The sequence below is a fragment of the Acanthochromis polyacanthus genome, chromosome 13 (assembly GCF_021347895.1).
Source record: "Acanthochromis polyacanthus isolate Apoly-LR-REF ecotype Palm Island chromosome 13, KAUST_Apoly_ChrSc, whole genome shotgun sequence".
In the NCBI taxonomy this organism is placed as follows: Eukaryota; Metazoa; Chordata; class Actinopteri; family Pomacentridae; genus Acanthochromis; species Acanthochromis polyacanthus.
Genome location: NC_067125.1, coordinates 37,625,016 through 37,646,405, shown reverse-complemented (window position 1 = coordinate 37,646,405; position 21,390 = coordinate 37,625,016). Strand labels below are relative to the sequence as shown.

The window sequence follows — 21,390 nt, the reverse complement described above, 5'->3', positions numbered from 1 at the left end:
CATACACAGTACATAACAGACTGACATAATGCTTGCTAACCTGCTTAGCATAAATGCAATGGATACTGACCAGAGGAGGCTGTCTTTTTTTAATGGTCACTTTCAACAAATAGTCTGACAGATTGCTAAAAAAAATCCAAAAATAATAAATCTCTGTTTTAGATAATTAGGAAATCACAGAAAAACATGTCAATGTCAGCAGTATTAACTCTATTCAACAGACCCCTGCAAAGGCCTGTAAGCAGTGACAGCAGTCTTTAATATTAAGGTACTGAGCTTGCTCATTTTCTGCTATACATTTTAAGAATTCAACCATGATTTTAGTGATCTGTGATATGGCTGCATTCTAACTCACAGCATCAATATTTTTGCTTTGTATAATTTCTGACGCTACTTTGGATTAAACATAATCACACATCCAATATTTTGAAAAAATTGAGAATTTTTTACAGTTTTATAAACAAGAAAATCTGTCAAAGTGCTGAAAGTTATTTTCATCTGTGATGGGCCAGAAACATGTATCAGGAACAACTAAAGGCCTTGTTGTGTCGTCCTGGCTTGTCAGTTTTTATTCTGATGCAATTAACTCACAATTACTTGAGCATTTCATGCAAACAACAGCATGCCTCTCAACACTAAATCAAGGTTTACTGTCCAAGGAAACTAACTGTCATGGTCATGTGAGCAGCTAAACAGCTTAATAGGCTGCATTGGGAGTTTTGCATCTTGGCTCTGGCTTATATAGCTGAGGTTTCTCTAAAGTCATCAGTCAGAGTAGACAGGAAAATACTGTATGTACACAGTTTAACTGGGAGAGAAACAGTCTAGTTGTGACGGAACAAATTCTGGTAGGAGATGTTTGCTGCAGAAGCCCTGTACCTTGACTGATACCGACTCCAGTGAATGCAAAGGCCGACTGGTCACGCTAAAGGGTCTCATGTCGAGGGCAATGTTTCTCTGGCATTTCCACTGAAATGCATCACTGACTCACAATCATAGCTCACACAACTGCACAGTAAAAGTCTAGTAAACTATCACAATGGCTCCATATTAGCAGTGGATTCTGTGTCCACTAGACAACAGTAGAGTATTGTTCTTTGTCCCAATGATAGTTTAAATATTCTACTATACAGTCTGTTATAAAGAAGTGTACACTACTCACACAATAATGAGGAAAACACTACAATAGAAACAATATGTCAGTCAATCGTCCTTAGCCGTTTATGTAAAGTTTTAGGTGAGCTTTTGAGCAAAAATGAAAAAAATTATTTGGCTTCTCAACTATGAAAGTGTCTGGATTTTTCTTATATTTTTAGAGATTTGGACATTGAGGAACCCAAAACAAACAGTTTAGGTCAGTAGCAATGGGCTTTTTTATTATTTACTGACATGTGATAGATTGAACAATCAGGAAAATTAATGAATTAAGAGTTTCCCGTATGATTACAATAACCATTGGTTGCACTACTAAAAAACACAAATTTATATGAAAAGCACATGAGCTGTAGTGATAAGACGATACAACTGCAGCAAACAAACTAAACTGATCTAAGTTGTACTATCACGCTGCAAAACAGCTTTTGGATGTCTGAATAACTGTGTGAGTCGAGTTAGATAAATGCAGTCTATAAAAGCTTTGCTTTGCTGCAGCACTTTGAATTATTTCCTTGGTTATACTAAGAAAAAAAATCACCTTGGACCTTGAAAATATTTCTACTAGAGTGCCAGTGATTATGCTGTTCTAAATGTGTGGGTTTAGGCATACATTTTTAAAGAGTGGAGTTGATCTGTAGATCTAGGAAAAACTCTGAAGCAAACACAATAAAATGAGACCTTTTTTTCTATAAACTCACGGACAAAATCAAAAATCACTTCCTCATTCAATTATGTAGATCCAGCTACAAAAGTTTTAGCTAGGAGCTCTTCCTGGATGTGGCCATTAAAAGTTTAGGGAGTGAGAAAGGGAGAAAGAAGGCAGAGTCAGACCAGGGTGGGATGGGAGGGAGGGGCAGCACTGGAGCGGGCCTGGGCTTGAATGCTCCATTGAGGTTTGGTGTTTTGATGGAAAACTGTGGCAGAGCTGGGCCAACTGCAGCAACAGTGGCAGCAAGAGAGGCCGGGACCAGGCCAGACCGTGGAGAAAGAAAAAGAAGAGAGGGAGGGAGGGACGAACAGCCCCGAGGGAGAAGGACTCTGACACACAGCCATTTCTGTGAAGGGGTCTCCCAAACTGAAGAGGAAGAAAAACTGTATGTAAGGAACTAAACCAGCTCATCAAAAGGAAGCACTTCAAGTTACTCTCAGTTCCTCTTAGCATCGATGTTAACAGATTTAAATAGATTACTGAAGTTAAACACTGAGAATGTTGGAATAAGAGTTGGCATGACTCATCTGACAAGTTAAGAAACAGATTTACCCTAGTGTTTCCTGGTCATACAATGAAGCTGTTGTGACTTGTACTAAGGGAAGTTGCAGATATGTGGAGTCCCCTACCCAGGAGCAGAACACTACAGTTCACAGCACAGGTGTTGCTGGGGCTGGGAGAGGTGGGGCCTGTCTAAAACTAGGAGAGGATTGGACAGTTATGGGAGTCGCCTGCAGGCTGCAGAGATCAGACTGAGGTGTGTCCATTCCAGGAGGTGAAATACAACATCACCCACTGCAACACATCCTCAGATGTCAGATTACGCTGGAAAATTTGGCAGAGCTGGAGCGTAAGTCTGTGGTGACGGCACAATGTCCTCAGCTGGATTTTGTGCCGAGTCATGCCACTGGGCAGCCAAGTACCTCACAGAACTGGCAATATCTGCTTTTGACCAGCCAGCCATTCACCTCTTTAAGACAGGTCTGTGATTCTATCTCAATGGTGTAATGATACAGTCTCTTGAACAGTCTGATTCATGCCTGCAGCCAGCCAGTGGCAGAGAGCACAAACACACTGCTTGTTATCTAATCTATATACCTGACTCACACAATGTGGGTGCACACACAAACAGTGTGTATGACGTCACTTCTTTCCACTCCCTGCCACTGAGAAAGACGTTGTCTACACCCATGCAGCGATATTCTTTTTTTAAACCACCGTGTCCACTACACTCCAGCCAAATGTCAATGTCACAGTGATGTCACTCTTAATATGTGATCTTAGTAGTGTGACCATGTACCACTGTGTATCCTGAAATATGGATTTAAAGGCAGATAGGATTAAGTAAGTGTATGAGACATAGACAGAGAGGAGGAGGGAGGTGTGGTGTGTGTTAGAGAGACGAGACCAATGGCTTTGGAGCTCGAGCTACAGCCTCAGGGGGAAAACTGTGCCCTTTCTGCCCCAATAAACCTCATCAGGATTCCTGACATGAGAGCCGGGGGATAGACATTTCTTCACGCTATGCTGTCTGCTGTCCTCGAGCACTGGGAAAGGAAAAAAGGTGGTTCAACATGCTACACGGTCCACACTGCTGCTAGTCATGAGTCCTGTCACAAAAACCTGAGAACTTTGCTAATCAATGAGTTACTTCTCTGAGCTGAGTAGACTCCTGAAATCTTGATAATGCATTATTTTCCTTGTTTCTTTTAGATTTCAAGTTTTTTTCCTCATACATTGTATGGCTGATTAGGCTACCTGTTAGCATTAGTTCAAGAGTGTATACAGGCGTGTCTGCCAGGGACACATAGACACCTGGAAACACAGACTTTCCGTGTATGATGTGGTGTCCTGAAATATTCTCAAAGATGTGCAAACAAATGTTCGAAGCAGACGTACACGGTGACGCTGATGCAACCTGTGGTAAAAGCACATTACTGACAGCTCATTCTCTCCAAAGGTATAAAATGTTCCATCTATTCCACTACACTCACTAAAAATGGAGCTTGATGAATGTATGATAATACATTAATATACTGATAATTCACCACAAGACAAGCAGCCTATCATTAGGACATTCACTGGCCAGCAAGAATATGTACAAAAGATTCTTATGGAAAAGGTGTGATAATTCACAGCACATTCACATCCTCACCTTTCTTCTTCTGTACTGGCTTTTGCTATCTAAAGAATTTGAAGTCATTTAGCAAATAATGTCAATCACTCAACATAACTGCAGGTAGGCGACAGAACCTGTGTTCTGACACTGGTTCTTGTAGAGACAGAGTAGGGGCGTGTTAGTCCGTCTAGTCACCCCTGAATCAGCAGAAACAGGCAGTGTAAGATTAATCACAGTGCAGCAGCATGTTGCTAGTCTCTCTCTCTACAATGCAGCCTCTCATAGCACACAGAGACAGCATTCAATTAGAAACATCCCCATTCTCAGTCCCAGTGAATAGGACTTTCAACATGCCACAGAAATCACATCTAATCAGCAACAGCATAGGAGCTTCTTTTTAATGTCAAACACCTATTCCAAGTTATTTCAAAAACTGAGCAGACATGCGTATTCAACTACAAAAAACCCAACAAATATGCAATACATTAATAGAATGAACAAAATATGAAACAAGTATGCAATCATATCTACTGGGCCATTGTGCAGTCTGCAGAATATCATGGCTTCCTAAGTGCCACGGTTAGCTTGAAGGCAATAGCCTAGTTTAAGGCCACAAAACCCTTACATGGACATGTGAGGACATGACACTTGGGCAAGACCGCTCTCTTTCCTTGTCCCCTTTTCCTCTATTGTCGTGATCCTGTCTTTTGTGGAGTGAAAGTAATGTTTGGGCCCTGGAGCTCTATTGGCTAACAGCGCAGGATTGTAGAGGGTGTCCACAAGCATCAACATCACCGAGCTGGGTGATAGACCCCAACTCCCCCAGTACTCAGAGCCCCAGCTAATGCCCAGGCTCCACCCACTCTCCAACATCACTACCCCTGGGGTATCGCTTGTTTCTTTCCTCTCTGCCATCTCCATTCCATTTCCCATTTATATTTCTTTCTCTCTAGACAAGCTTGACAAAGATAATTAAAAAAGATTTATAATCACCTTAACAAAATCCTGAATAAAGATCCAGGCTAGACTGCAGGCAAACCATTTCCACCTGTGTACTTGGCTAACAGCACATACCTTAAAAAATACTGAAATGTGCTTTTGAGGGGGGAAAGGGACACACTGACGCAAAGACTAGGATGAAAGATGAATGTGATTGAGAGAGAGTGTGAAAAAGACTGAAATGGGATCTGGCAAGAATGAACAGAGTATGGTGAGAGTTGGTGTGTGCCTGCCAAAGTGACATCCAGGTGTGAGCAGTCTTCCTAAGGCCCTCATTTACATTCTCTAAATAAACAAAACAAAGAATCTGGCCAGTCACTTAGTGCAGACATTTGGTGGTTAGTATGTTTAAATGCAAGCAAGGCAGCGAATAATAAAAAAAAATGAGCTCTGAAGTCCAAATTTCCCACAACTGAGAGCAAACTTCAACAATGTTGCAGCAGTTTTGCCGCATAGAGAATGCAAAACCACCAAAGTGTGAAAATGTCATCAATAACAAATCTCAAGAGCGTTGTGTTAAATGCATCGCTAATGACTCCAACTACAACAGCAGAATAGCTCCAGAGAGGCATGAGTTGAAAAGGCAATATGGCAGCATAATATAGCACAGAATTGGTACTCAGCCTGTAAAACCTCTAAGAAGAGTGGGTTTATGTGACAGATCTCACATAAGACAGAAGATAGGACAGCTGTTGCAGGAGTGATTATAGAAAGCAATGAGAGCACGAGTGTTATGGGTCAAACAGTTTCCCTCTTAACTGGTGGCTTGCCTGAATGTTTCTGAGTGATTGTCGTGATGGAAGTTGCTGACAATAAGACTGTCTGGCAAACATTGTTTTTATTACTGCACGATTTTTTTTTAAACTATAATCATTTAAAGCCTTGCATAATGACACTATCAACTTTGACATATTTGTGAATATGTGTGTTTAGTTGAAAATACACCACTGCACAAAATACATACAAATAGCTGCAGCAATTGAGTTCACCATTAAAATCCCTCTCCTTTTCCAATATGGATATGCATCTGTGTGCAATATAGCAAACTGATCAAATTGTAACAACTATTCAGTTCTACCAAATTGTTGTGGATTTCTTAGTCGTCTTTTTTGTTTTCCTATATTTTACTCATTGCAAACAAAATAACAGAAATATCTTTCAGTGTAATGCAGCACCACCACAAGCTGCAACAGCCAAATTTACTATGAAATGGAATAAACTCCTTTCTGAAAATATCAAAACCAGATCTTGAAGTGATATTCTCTATAAATAAAGCATTTAGCAAAGAACTGTTGTGGTTGATTGTGTGAGACTGTTCAGGTGTTCGTTCCTCTTCCTTTGACATCTTCATACCACACTACTGCTACACCGCACTACGGCACAGCACTGTAAAGAAGATTTGCTTTCAGGTGAATTTGTTTTCCAGATAAGATGTTCTCTGAAAGTGTTCCGTTAGGTATAATATATTGTTTCATTATTTATAAGCATGCACATTATGGCATTTATAAGACTAATTCATAGCTTGTGATCTCTAAAGGCAGTCCAGGAAAATGGTGCCTGACACACTTGCTTAAAATGTGTATATTTGTTTTGCTTTAAAATAAAATAGTGCATGACATGGTTGAAACACCTTTGTCACATTTTGGCCCAAGGCAAATACTGAAATGAAGATTTTAATGTAACAGAAAGACCCACAGGCCATCATAACTTGGGTTAAAGTATGGAAAAAATCATTCTGAGGATTTTATCTCTGTTCTTCGCTTGAATTCATTCACAATCTTAAATACCACTGGCTCTAGGGCAGGGGTGTCAAACTCCGTTCCTGGAGGGCCACTATCCTGCATGTTTTAGATGTTTCCCTCTTCCAACACACCTGATTCAAATGATCAGCTTATCATCAAGCTCAGCAGAAGCCTGATAACGAGCCTGATCATTTGAATCAGGTGTGTTGGAAGAGGGAAACATGTAAAACATGCAGGATAGTGGCCCTCCAGGAACGGAGTTCGACACCCCTGCTCTAGGGAAATCACACATTTTCCATGTCCATACATTATCTGTACAGGCAAAGAACTATTGCTGCAACAAACAATTATTAGCATTATCATTATTTAATCTGTATGTATGATTTAAGCATAAAATTAAAATTACACAAAACTGGATTTATCTGTTATATAGCAAATGGTTTAGCACATTTACTTCAAGAGACATAAAATTCTACAGCAGTGTGTTGACTGCCCTACCTGGATGTGACAAGCCATCTTGAAGCTTTAAATCATGCAGGCTGAAACTATTTATTGCTCAGTTAATTTAAAAAGTTAGTTTTCACTTGAACTTGAGTTTATTTCCCAACACACTGAATCTTATCCGTACACTTGCAGTAAACATGGAAGTACATACTGGTATTCTCCGCTTCATGCTGAGCTGGAGAGCCTTTGCACTTCAGATCAGAGCTTTAAATGACTTTTGGATGCTCATATTAATGCACAGTTCAGAGCAGCTGACACAGCTTCCTCGGTATCAGCGCTGACTAGATGGAATAGAGGCATGCTGCATTATCAGGGAGGGATGCCAAATAGAGGAGACGCATACAAGCAGAGCGGGCTGTCAGAACTACTCATGAAAACATTTATCATGAGGAAACAAACGCCACTGCAGTAAGGCAAATAACTTCAGTGCTATGTTACTATCAACTAGTGCTGATTAATTAGTTTACTAGTCAATAGACAAACGTGATAGTTTATAATTTTGACAGATGAGTACCCATTAAATTATTTATCCAGTTAAAATACCAAACAACTGCAAGATATAGAATCTGGTGTCTGTTTTCCCAGCTTCATTGTCATATTTCAAATGATGGCCAGACAAAATAAACAATGTGAGGGCATTACTTTAGGTCTTGTTAAGTTGTAAGCGTCATTCTAGTATTATAATTGACAGCACAATTGCAAACTAAATAACTGTCAAATCATTAATACCATTTACATTAGAATCAGTGACAGAGAACAAACTAACGGCAAACTCGTTAGCTGCAACTATACTGACCAGAAACTTTTCGTTCACAGTAGGGTAACAATACTCTGAGCAGCCTCCCTGCACGTACCTGACCTACACTGACAGACCTGGTGAGGAGTATACAGCGGACAGTCAGTTTGCTCCCACTGCAAGCTATTGTTTACTATTAGTGATGTCACCAGCACGACTTCCCGGGAGGGCCTCAGGGGGGTGTGGGGAAAAAAACGTGGAGATCAGCAGAACTCTATGACAAAGAGCTAACAGCACACTAAACTGACCCACCGGCTGGCAGCCCAACCCCAACTGATGCTGAATGCAAGCTCCCACCAAAGCCAACAGAGAAAAAAACAAAATGCACAAATGGAGGGGGTGAGGAAGCAAGGACAAGGAAATTATGGATGGACTTTTAAGGAGAGAGGCGCAAGCACTCAACACCATTAATCAATAAAGTCATTATCATCAACTATTGTCGAAAACAATCAAAAGCATCCTGAGTAATGATTTGGATTAAAGGTCAACTTTGTGAGGTACAGAGCAAGTTTCACACACTTCTACGGTCTCCTCTTCAACTGTTTTGCACTCTCCCATTTAGCATGAACATAATAGCCTGCATCATGCCCTACTGGTAGAGTAACAATTATGACTTCATGGACGCCAAGCTTGTGACACCAAAACAAACACATGAACCAGCTCATTCTAAAGATATCAACCCACATCCTCTGACTAAAGGGAATACGAGAAGACAAGAAATTTGTGTCGCCCTGGTTAAGCCTTCACATGCTGCAGCTTTTCTGTGATGATCAGTTGTTCTCCGACAAACTACACTGTTTGATACGAGCAGCAACCTAAGATTAAATGCCGCATCGCACTGGTAGGGTCTGTAATTTATTTGCTTAAGTGACTGTAAAGCCATAATTTGGTAGTTCTACTGATAAAAGCAACCAGAGTCATAAGGATTATCTATACCAGTTTACTAAATAGTGCCATGCAGAGTGTCGTGGTAATACCATTTGACACACACACACAGACACACACTATAAAATGCACCACAATAGCAGTTGGTGCCAGCCACTGTTGCCATCAGTGCAGTGGGGGAGGGGGGCCATGTAAAATGGGGTTGGGCTTTGGCCTCTAGCTCTAGCCATGAGGATATTTCATATCCCAACCTGTGCAGTAATCTGCCCTCTATTCTGAGTCACCAACCACATCCCAGTGTACTGGCCTGCTTTAATGCAGGTATGTGGGATTCAGGTGGGAAGGCTTGATGTAATGCAACAGCTTCACTTCTGTTTTGCTGCCAGAGTACATCAGACTGAGAATAGAAACGTCTTTATTCTCCAGGTACAAAATCACAAAGGAATTCATTCTTGTAATGATGCAATGCAGAGAGCAGTGAGTAGTACACTAGATCTCAATGAACTCGGGTGAAGCAAACTGATCCTTCTCTGCTATTTAGTGTACTCTTCAGGCCATGAGACATTATTTGACACTCTGGTCCAACCTATTGCGCTTAAGCTGACAGATGCCTTAGATAAGGTGATTACTTCACGGAGCTAAGGTTCTGTCTAAATCCAGAGATTGTTTTAATAGGTGTAGGGGAAGGTTAGCTTTAAAGGCTTAGAGGTAATAGTGATGTTGAAAGGTGTAGAGGGATCACGAATGACTGTTCCCTGACACACAAACAGTGGCAGAACTTCTCATTCGTTGGACAAGTAGTACTTTACAGTCTGCTGGGAACTCCATTACCCAAGCTGAGATGAGCAGAGTTTCCATTAAGATCTGATGTCCTTCCTTTGTAATTGTATAACACAGTTATTACGGTGCACATCAATACAAAGTAGTGTTTTGCTTGAACCATGTAAAGCATATTCTCATCAGACCGTGGCTTGTGTTTCAGATTAATAATCATCATCATAATCCAATCAAGAAACTTACCGCTAAATATTCAGCTTTATTAGCTTGAGGGCTGAATTTGTGCATGTGGCATGCAGATAATGCAGAATATAAGGTGGTTGCATATCGTACCTGTCAGTGAAGCTGGACTGTGTGTCACTCATTGGGCTTCCGATTCTAGATTTGCAGCAAATTATATCCTATTAACATTTTCCAGAGTGTGGTGAAGCGATTTCCTGGAGCGTCCTTCTCTGGCATTCGTCTGAAGTAGGCAGGGATTTTGAGAACGGTGCTGAGAATCACTTAACTGTAGGACACTGCTGGGGTTGTTGCAAGGCACATCCAAACACTAGGTGAACCCAAAAATACTGTCTATGCTCTCTGTCAACCAATACTCCTTGTGGAAAAAAATGAAACAGCAGCGAGGAATCTACAGTGCAGACCTTAAAAAATTAATCAGGGCCTCGGTCGTATTAGCTGCACAGTCAGATGATATCCTACACCGGCAATAAACAATATTTTGGCAACAACAATAAATATACTGCTCCAGCTGGCACAAGTTGTCGTGCATGTATGAACTCCTTGTGCGACTCCTCTTTTTTTGCATTCACATCCCAGGTTTGCGGCGATATGAAATGTGTAAACAATCCGTATTCCAATGTAACAGACACCTTGGCCCTGCGATGTAGTCCGTCTGCCACCACCCCTGCTCGGCCGACTGGCCTAAATGATTTTTGAAGATGCTGGAAATTCCTGCAGTCCCATTTGGTATTCCCTGCTCCCAGAAATGCCTGTCTGTGGCTGCGGGGACGAGTCTCCCGTGACCATGAGAATCGCTCAATACCGAGTTTAAACGACCCGTGTTACGAATTAGCAACACAACTGCAGCTAATGTTATACCGGTGTAAGACGGCGGATTCAAAAAACCAAAACGAGCTTAGATGAGCAGTAACAAAGAAAGCACATTTGTTTTTCAGGCAAATCTGTTTTTTAAACGGCAAGCTGGCAGCTGTTGAATCTCGCCAGCTACCAGCTAACAAAACAGATGAGCTCTTTCAGCAAAAAACTTTGCTTCGTGTGCAAACTAAGCAAACTCCCGTTCACAACAATGAGCCGGCCAACGACCGAAAAAATATATATACACACAACACCTCATGAATGTTGGGCTGGTTTGCGATATGTCTCCGTGTCGTGTCCTTCAAAAAGTCTCCTTGAAAGACAAGAAAAAATCCAGTGGAGTCGGTTAGCACAGCGCGACGTTCCTTGACTCCATGTTTCCAGAATTGAGTCGTTTCTCAGCAGAATTCCCGTGGATGGAAAGCAGGCTAGCTATGTGGCCAGCTAACGGGACAGAAAGTATCAACCACTCCTCTGTAAACAACGACAAAAACACCGCCGACGGTCTCGAAACTTTTGCCGGACGTCAAACGCTGTTTTTTCCAACGCGGGACGTTATTTGTGCGAGATTATAACTTGTGGAAAGGTACCAAAAATCCCACTTTCTGCCGCTAGCAACGCCCTAGCCAGCTAGCTGTTGGAGTCCAATAGCGCTTCCACTAACCACTTCCGCAGGGAGATGGGAAAATTTAGTTTCAGCTTAATGTCAGGGAGCGCTGCTGTAAAATAACACAAAAATAATCCTGCAACAAGAACGATGCAGTTACGGCTGCTACAACCAGTAATATCAGTTATCAATGTAGTATTTTTTTTTTTGCAGTATGTAATTTGTTCTTGCTTTCTATACAACTATTTATCGTTGGTTATGAGCAGAAACAGACATTTTATTGTTATTCTTACATCATACTAATGTTTACTCCATTCATTGATTCACTAAAAATTTACTACCAATATTTTTTATTATTAAAAAGTATTTTTGATTACATTTTATTTTGTATGTGTGTGTTTTTCCAAAGAAAACAAACAAGCTTATTTACACTACCAGTCAAAATTTTGAACACACCTTCACATTTAATGGTTTTTCTTTATTTTCGTAACTATTTACATTGAAAATTCTCACTGAATGCATCAAAACTATGAACGAACACATGGAATAATGCAGTAAACAAAAAATGTGTGAAATAAGTCAAAACATGTTTTATATTTTAGATTGTTCGAAATAACCATGCTTTGCTTTGATCACTGCTGTGCACACTCTTGTGCATTCTCCTGATGAGCTTCTTGAGGTAGTCACCTGAAATGGTTTTCCAACAGTCTTGAAGGAGTTCCCAGAGATGCTGAGCACTTGTTGGCCCTTTTGTCTTCACTCTGTGGTCCATCTCATCCCAAACCATCTGGACTGGGTTTAGGTCAGGTGACTGTGGAGGCCAGGTCATCTGATGCGGCACTCCATCACTCTCCTTTTTGGTCAAATAGCCCTTACACAGCCTGAAGGTGTGTTTCGGGTCATTTTCCTGTTGAAAAATAAATTGTGGTCCAACTCAACGCAAACCTCATGTCAACTCAACGCATATCGCTGCAGGATGCTGTGGTAGCCATGCTGGTTCAGTGTGCCTTCAATGTGGAATAAATCCCCAACAGTGTCACCAGCAAAACACCCCCACACATTGCACCTCCTCTTCAATGCTTCATGGTGTGAACAATGCATGTAGAGACTGTCAGTTCACCTTTTCTGTGTCGCACAAAGACACGGCGGGTGGAACCAAAGATCTCAAATGTGGACTCATCAGACCAGAGCACAGATTTCCACTGGTCTAATGTCCATTCCTTGTGTTTCTTGGCTACACAAATCTCTTCTGCTTGTTGCTTTTCCTTAGTAGTGATTTCTTAGCTGCTATTTGACCATAAAGACCTGATTCATGCAGCCTCCTCTGAACAGTTTATGTAGAGATGTGTCTGCTACTAGAACTCTGTGGGGCATTTATCTGGGCTCTAATCTGAAGTGCTGTTTAGTTAACTTGCTGTTTCTAAGTCTGGAGACTTGGATGAATTTATCCTCAGCAGCAGAGGTGACTCTTGGTCTTCCTTTGCTGGGGCGGTCCTCATGTGAGACAGCTTTGTCATAGCGCTTGATGGTTTTTGTGACTGCACTTGGAGATACATTCAAAGTTTTTTGCAATTTTCTCGACTGACTGACATAAAAGATAAACTCCACAACGCAGCAAACTAAAATTAGATTACAGAAATTAAATAAATCAGAAACAGTACACACAAGGTGAATAATGCGCACACAAATTCTATAGAAAAATTACAACTGATCCACTTGAAATGCAGAAAAACACAAAATATAAGAACATAAAAACATATATATGATAAAATATACAAAGACAATAATTCACTAGTTTCTGCTTCCCATGCATGTTATCTCTAACTGAAGATATGTGGGCTTTAGATTTTTGATCAGAAAAAGCACAATATCGAACCATTTTAGACCCCAAACGCCTTGTGATCGATTATTTGTTCCCATTTTATCCTGCTAATGATGATAAGCACATCCATCTGACAGAGAGAGGGATGTTATGTTAATTGGTCATTAGACCGTGGACGGAAACATAATCAGTAACAGTTTAGACAGTCAATTATTGTTTTATTCCTATTTGTTCACATTTTATTCACCACACGATTAATCAAAAAAGTAAATGGCAGCACCTAATGTATACTTATAGTATATAAGTATATATTAGATACTTATTTATTTGACTGTTAATAAATTTGATGATCCCATAATTGATTATTCTGCTGTTTACCACATCAGACATACAAAGAGACAGATGTTATGTTTATTAGTCAATAAACTCATTAGTTGATGGACACAAAAACAATCAGCAACAATTTAGAGAATCAATAAATTGCTCAAGCACGTTATCAAGTTTTATCATGCAACATTAATTCTTTGGTTCTAGTTTTATAAATGTGAGGATCTGCTGGTTTATTCTTTCATATATTATTGTACAAGACATCTGAGAGTTAATTTTTCAATTTGTAACAAGTGTTAGTTTTCTTAATGTTGGTGTTTTATTGGCTAAATGATTAGAAAAAATAGAGAAGCTAACCATTAGTTAGAGCCCTGGTTGTTTGGATAGATATTGCTTGAAGCACTTTCCTTTGGGTGCTCGATTAACTTGATAATTATGTGTTGCTGTGGGACTGTTTCATGTTTTTTACGGCTCTCTGTCTGTCTGTGGTTGGTCTGGGACCAGGATAGTCATTATGTTCATTATGTACAGCTTAGTCACGTCTTATGTCCATAATGTGCAAGACAACATCCCAGTTTTGACTGCTTACCAAACCGTGTGTGTTTGAGACAGAGTATGAGAAATACAATGAAAATATGAAAAGGTAAAGGTAAGTCTGTCTGGAAACATTTTTTCCTGTGTTTGAATTTATTTTGTTGGAATACCGTCTGTAAACTACTGCAGTTGGCACATGCAAGCTTTCAAGACTGTGATCCATATTCAGTGCAGTCAATTCAATCAATATTCACTGACTCCATTAGTAGTAATTAGTTTATTTAACTTACTGTACATTTGCATTTTTTTAACTTAAACCTATGAAAAAATTTAAGATCCATTTCTTTGATTGTTCTGCAATGAATCTGGCTACATAGTACTAAAATAAACATCCAGTGTTAGTACATATTTCAATAAATGTGTGTTTGAATGAAATATTCATCTGTAGCCTCTCTAAGTCCAGTTTGTCATCCCATTAGCACACTAATTGTGTGAACTAGCATCTGTTTTTTGTGTTTTGGTGTTGTGCTTTGCAGTCCAATTTCAATATTTATGTTTCCAGCACCTGACAATACACTGCATGTACTAAAATATATGCCATGCATACATGTAGCTGATCAAAAAACAGCATAAAAACATTTCCAAAACTGTTAAATTCATCCTAAATTAAAAGTATATGACACGATTTTTAGTTGAAAATTTCAAAAATGTGCTTTTCATTCCTTTTAATGTCATTATTTTAGAATTGCCAGAGGACCTTCCTCATGTTTCCTCATCGATCATTCATATATAACTGATATGACACCATCATGTGGACACCTTCGGTAACTTCAGCCTCAGTCCAGTATCTATCGTTTATCTGTGGCACTAATTGATTGAACCCACACCATTGTCTAAAAGTTGTTTTTCAAAACATACAAATAACATATCACATTTTTATTTCATTCTACACAGGAATTACAGAGGTCAATCTTGAAACCACAAACCGTAAATGGTTCTTCAGTACACCGACTCTTGTGCTGGAGGGTTTACAGTAGAGCCCAAGAGAAAAGAAAAATCAGGAAGATACATTCATATTACTAAGGCACACACCAGTTAGATTTGTACTTTCTTGGACATAACGGTGATGCACACGGATATTCCAAACAACAGGTAAACAGGCCTTGTATGAGAGGAACGCATCAAATATAAATGAGAAACATAGAGATGACGTGCTCTATGGCAGAAATACATGTGAACTAAAACAACAGACAAAACAATTTCATAGTAAACACAAACATGAAATCTGGTAGTTTCATAGTTTTCTTGGCATGGAACAATGGAGTGCACTCAGTCATTACATCTTCTATATAAATCAAGTCATCTGCCTTTATCCTGTCAAGTTGGCCTTGACAGTAGCAGAGGCATCTCTCAAAGACTAAGGCAAACAGTATAGAGCAGCACATCTCAAAGATGTTTACAGGTGCTGCATCGAAGAAGAAAAAAACTGAAGCAGAAGCCAGACACAAGATAGATGCACTGTGGAGATAGCTCACAACAAATGTAATTGTCAAGTCCTGACAATGTCTGACAAGATCTCTGTGAGACTGAAACAAATGCTGTATTAAATTAAATTGACTGGGAGCTTTCAGTACAGACTGCAGATCTTTTTTCTAAAAGATTAATCACGTAGGGCCACACTCACATAGTTGTCATAGGGGAAAGTAGACATTTCAAATAACTTAAAATACTATATAAAGTGCAAACCCGAGGACCATATCACCAAACATTTGAAGGTAATTATCATAACATCACCAGTGTAGACCTATGTAACTGAGAGGTTTCTCGTGTATCCTTTTACACAAGTGAAGTAAAATAAATGAAATGTTTTTAAGTGCGTGCTCTGGAGTAGGATTTCAGACGGCAGGAAAAAGCTTAGATGAATTACCATAAATTAGATGAAGGAAAGTAATGAAACACATCGCACACACTTCTCTGGAATCCACTCCAACTTCATGACATTACTTCATTTCCCTGAGTATACCTTTCATAACTGCTTAAAGTTTCACCAACTCTAAAAAAGGCTGACAAGAAAACCAATCCTAAATTTCTGATATGACTAAAATGTTTCTCAGGGACCACAGTCTTTACATGTAAACTATTTCTTTCCTAATAGTGAACTTTCCATTGGAACAGCAGCACCACATATGACTAGGCCACAGTTCACTGCAACATCTGCTCATGTGTTTATAGAAAGTGCTTTGGTTTTCATCAACATAAACTACATTTGTGTTTGTTAATTGCACCTTTTACATAATAATCCAACATGTCTAGCTGCAACACCTGTGTATAAAATGAATTTATTTTAAAATGCAAAGGTGTTGGACCTTAAACAGAGACGCCATAGTTTATTTCTTTTAAAAATCCCTTTTTAACCCTAAGTTAACATACACAAAGTTGATTTTCCTTTTTTATTGGGTGTCCAAAGGGAAAAACAGACATGATGAAACCAATCAGTCTTTCTTCCCTTCATGACCATTAGCTGTTACAGTCTCTTGGTCGTCTCTCTTCTGTTTTCGCCAGGTTTTACTCTTGCGTATTGTAAATCGAACAATGTCTACCATAAAGACCCAGGAGAGAGCATACATGGCTACTCCTCCACACTTGATAAAGAATCTGGGTCTAGGGGAGATCAGCTCACAATACAGCATTGTGCCTCCCACGAAGACTCGCATCACCACAAACAGCAGCACAAACAGGACGTCCACGACGTCCCCCAGCCAAGTCCCGTAACGTCCCGTCTGTTTGAGGAACCAGCGTGCCTGAAGGAGAGGGTTGGTGATCTCACTGCCAAAGAGGACAGCGCAGGACTCGATGCCAGACTCCCCCAACCAGAGGGTCAAAAGGATTCCCAGGATGCTCATGGTGTGGTGGGCCAACATAACGGGCCCCTCTGTGCGGAAGTACACGCACCAGGCCATATCAAAAATAAAGTAGCCCAGGCTTACCACCATGGCACTTATCTGCAGAGGAGTGTTCTTAGTACCTGGCATTCACAAACACAAACACACAGGACTTAGTTAGCCTTTTTTTCCATTATAAGCCAAAGCACTTACACAATCACTGAGACAAAACAAGTTGTCACTATGAAAGGATAATACAATTGTCCACATCAAGATGTTAAGACAAACGTCTGTGAGTTTTGAGCAATTTAAAAATAAAAACATCTGTTATGCAGCACAAGTAAAATTGTTTGGTAACTGCTTAGGGGTGATTTTCCCACACTTTGAAAACTGTTTCCGGTGATAGAAGTAAACTGCACAATAACAACTGTTTGAAGAAGCAAAGTTTTTAAAACTATACAGGCAAGCATAATATCACCTACACCCCCTGTCAAAAGTTTTGAGACACTTTGTCATTCAAATAAATTAGAACCCGTCTCAAAACTTGTGACAGGGGGTGAAGTTCCAGCTTCTAAATGATGAAGACTTACAGTTTTATAATTTGGCAAAGTGAATATCTCTGGTTTTGAAGAAAAATACAAAAAAATAACCAGTCGGTTAATCTATACTTAAAGTAATTGTCACCTGAACATATTGAAGAGGTACAGATTACTGTTGTCTGACATGCACTTTGCATCTCTGCAACCTTGTGACAGTCCTTGTTGCATTTTATGTTTAGAATTTATGCATAAACAAATACACACTGATTATCTGAATCCACACAGTGTCAATGTCCTACCTGGATAAGTGAAGGGCCACGGTCCATCCACGTAGCCTATGTATCCTGTGATGCAGACCGCCAGGATGCCGTGCACCAGGGTGACAAGGCGACAGTTCCATTCATAGCTCCTCGACCCGTTAACATTGCACAAGATAAAGTAGAAAGACGCCCAGCAGCACAGGCACAGGAACGCACAGACCACAACCACTGCCATCTTCCCTCCTGAAGACAAAAAGAAAACAAGAACAGCGGCTAAAACTAACTGAAAGTAAAGCAGTTAAACCAGCTCATCCACAGTCATTAAGCCAACTTTGAGTCACATTACACGGTAAAATAGAAATGCAAGAAAGCATTGCTCTGTAATATCGCTTACAGTAGAAAGAAACAGAATTACCATCCAAAGACTTGGACTGTGCACCCTTTGTAAATGACCAACAATTAGCCTTTGCTTGAACTATAATGGTACTATAGTTGGCTGGCTGAGGGTCTGGTGGGGTGAGGGGGACGTCTCTTCTTCGACTGTGACGTTTGTACTAGGAGGTGAGACCATACAGATGGACAGGCCCACCCTCAATGGACTGGAACAAGATGTACACTTGATTTACTAAGACTTCAGGCAAGTTTCAAAACTGGATGAGAGGTTACTAGGTGCTGGGACTCAGACAGTTCCCATGAGGGCAAAGGCTCTTTCATTAAGTGCCCTTTGAAAAATTATGAATCAATGCAAAAGGCAGTGTTGTTGTCTTGATTGGAATGCACAGCAAAGTTAACAGCTGTACGGTTGCATAGATGTGAGGATGGCATATCAAGATGAATTATGTTATACAGTGGGATCATTTGCTTTGGTTCCTTTCTAAAACAGCTTTCTTTATACAGCAGCATGCAGAATAGGATGGTGGCTGCAGATTGCAGCACCAGAATATAGCACAATAATAGTCCAAAAAAGATTGTCATAACCCCTACATTATGAAGTCACATTACTTGATTTGTTCACCCAGCAGTCCAAAACAAAAAGGTATCAGGTAAACTACTGTTCATCAAGAACAGCAATAAATCTTCATTTTGGACAGGAAATAAACTGTAAATATTTGGAATTTGTTGCTTAAAAATGACTGAAATTAAGAACCCATCATCAAATTAATTTGTCTGCTGATCAGATGATCTGGTAATTAATTTACTGTTTTACCCGAAACAGCTACAACAGTTGGGTTAAACAGCACTGATTATTTTTTTGTGCTGTCTGAATGAGGGAATAATTGGATGTTTAATTTGGTTTGACAATTTTTATAAACAGCTCACACACGACATTCTTATTAAATACTTACAGAACAAAAACAACTGGAAATACATCCAATCCAACATGGGATCTGGATATTAATAGCAAAAATACAGTGGCCTATATTTATAATAAATAATAAAAAAAGCTCGAAGCATTTACATGTGATGGACCGTGTGGTGTATAGTTAAACTCTCCTACATGTTTTGTAACCTCTGAGAACCTGTCACTCAAGATAAGAACATATTTGACTAAATTGGGCTCTTTCTTGGTTAAAGAAAGCTATATGTAAAGGTGATATCCTAGGGTTGCACGTATTTTACTAAATAAGCGAAGTGGAGGTAAGTTTTAGGTATTTTAAAATGCACATTAATTGCAGAACAATTAGGTTCCCATGGAAACCCTTAAATATAGGACTTTGGAGAACTAGCTGGTTTAACTGCAACGCTTTTATTTCCTTGCTGAATTAATTAATGCATGGTAACATCGATGGCAGATAAAAGTGAAAGGGCAACAGCAGCAGGAGCAGAGCTTATCCCCCAGTTCAGAAGAGGCAAACAGGCTAACTGACCAGTTAGCTGGATCAGATAGCCGGCTAGCTTAAGGGCTAACAAAGCTCTGCCATATGGGACCGTAACGCGTTCACAAACGGCGAGTAAAACATCTTTACCTTGACGGTACACATGTGGCTCTCTCTCCGTTTACATCCTGCGTGTTTCTGTGTCCTCCGATGATATGTTATTAAAGGAAACTACCAAAAATTTGCCCGCAGAAACACTCGCTGTTATTTGTTGTCTGAGCAGCGCCCGCTGGAAACAACAGCCTCCCTCAGCATCCCTGGATCGCTACTATGGCTTATTAGCTGCTGTGAATAGACATGTAGCAGCTAGCAAGTAGTAAAACGCGGGTTGTTCCCCAATTGTATTATCTCCTTGTATATCGTAGTTACAGATTCTGCAAGCTTATTAAATAACGAACAGAAAAAGCATGTTTCCATCCTTCCTGATGTCTCCCTACAGCGGGGGATGTTGTGTCCTCATTTCTGAACAGTAGTGACACCTTGTGGTCAATAGCAGGAACTACATAAATTCAAAATATAATATAATATAATATAATATAATATATTATTATATTATATTATATATTTATATATATATATTATAAAATCATTTATGATTTATATATATATATTATAAAAGATTCAGTCAAGCGTGACCAAGTATGTGTACACATACAAGAAATCTGACACCATTTTTTCTGTACTCGCACAATATTTACATAAAACAAACATGCGCTTAAACAAGTCCTGCAGGTTAGAGAGAGGACAATGAGTGTTTAACTAACCTGTGCAGGTAAACATGTGTGTGAAAGGATATGTTTAAAGTGAACAGAAATTTTATTGCAAATTGTGCAGCGTCTGATGATAGGAATAAATACACTTATAAACAATATGTGCTTTGTTATTGACATTTTATGTGGTAGGTGAACAATAGTGCAATGGAGCACAGAACAATGTTGCTGGTCTGACACATGGACAGATTCATAGTAACTGGTTTGTTTTGCCGTTCAGTCCTCTGTGTGCCTACCGAAGAGGAGGAGTTGGAACAGGTTGTGTCCAAGATGTTACCTGTCCATGAACTAACTTAGTCTAGCCCCAGTGACTTTCTCTGCAGTCCTGACTTGTTTTCTGTTACTGCCCTTTTGGCGGATGATTCAAACCAGCCAGTGATTGCAATGCAGAAAACAGACTGGATTAATGTAGCATAGAATTGTAGCAGCAGATACTGAGGCAGGCTGATCTTTCTGATCTGGCACAAATATTACATCTTCTGCTGGGCCTTTTTTGTTTTCAGGTTGAGTGTCCACTTCAGATTCTACGAGAGCCCTGAAATTTCCAAAATACTGGTAGGTACAGTTGATAGTAGTGAGGAGGTGGTGTTTGGTGACAGGCTCCTCTTGAGATCCACTGACATCTCCACATTTTTCTGTTCAGCTGCAGGTTGTTGTGACTACACCAGAGGAACAGCTGTTCAACTGCCCGTCTATACGCAGACTTATCACCATCCCAGATGAGGCCAATGACCATGGTGTCGTCTGCAAACTTTTACAGACGGCTCTCCTGAGATGCAGTTATTTGTATTGAGAGAAAAGAGTCGAGTAAAGTGGTGAGCACACATTCCTGGTGGGGCGCCAGTGCTGACTGTCCGACATTAGATGTAATTATGTTATATATGACATTTTGTATTGGCCAACTGGTGCAGAAAGCTGCGACAAGACTCCTAACTGGTGCTGGCATCCCATTACTGGCTACCTTTCTCCATCAGAGCTCCTCGACTTT

At 39.9% G+C, this 21,390-nt stretch overlaps 2 protein-coding genes across 5 annotated transcripts in view; both read right to left on the bottom strand.

Moving 5' to 3' along the window:
- Window positions 1–11,462, bottom strand: part of arhgef12a (Rho guanine nucleotide exchange factor (GEF) 12a) — a 39,219-nt gene extending 27,757 nt beyond the window's left edge. For both annotated transcript variants that reach the window (XM_051957928.1, XM_022210983.2), the window contains exon 1: window positions 10,020–11,462. In XM_051957928.1, coding sequence (XP_051813888.1) covers window positions 10,020–10,051 — 32 coding nt within the window. In that variant the 5' untranslated portion in view covers window positions 10,052–11,462. The remainder of the gene's footprint in view (window positions 1–10,019) is intronic.
- Window positions 11,463–14,995: 3,533 nt separating this feature from the next.
- On the bottom strand, window positions 14,996–20,099 carry tlcd5a (TLC domain containing 5a). 3 transcript variants are annotated; one of them, XM_022210997.2, is made up of 3 exons: window positions 19,723–20,099; window positions 17,795–17,998; window positions 14,996–17,099 (listed from the first exon to the last, which is right to left on the bottom strand). In XM_022210997.2, exons 2-3 carry the CDS (start codon window positions 17,988–17,990, stop codon window positions 16,567–16,569), a joined length of 729 nt encoding a protein of 242 aa, XP_022066689.1. In that variant the 5' UTR covers window positions 17,991–17,998; window positions 19,723–20,099; the 3' UTR covers window positions 14,996–16,566. The 3 variants fall into 3 exon arrangements, with proteins under 3 accessions (XP_022066689.1, XP_022066691.1, XP_022066690.1); XM_022210999.2 differs by lacking the exon at window positions 19,723–20,099 and adding an exon at window positions 18,150–18,666; XM_022210998.2 differs by lacking the exon at window positions 19,723–20,099 and adding an exon at window positions 18,171–18,660.
- Window positions 20,100–21,390: the final 1,291 nt, after the last annotated feature.

Bases quoted from the DNA above. Each gene is read 5' to 3' on its own strand.
- tlcd5a (XM_022210997.2), bottom strand. From the start codon at position 17,990: ATGGCAGTGGTTGTGGTCTGTGCGTTCCTGTGCCTGTGCTGCTGGGCG. The intron at 17,100-17,794 runs GTAGGACATTGA...TGTGAATGCCAG, and splicing joins GTGGCCCTTCACTTATCCAG to GTACTAAGAACACTCCTCTG.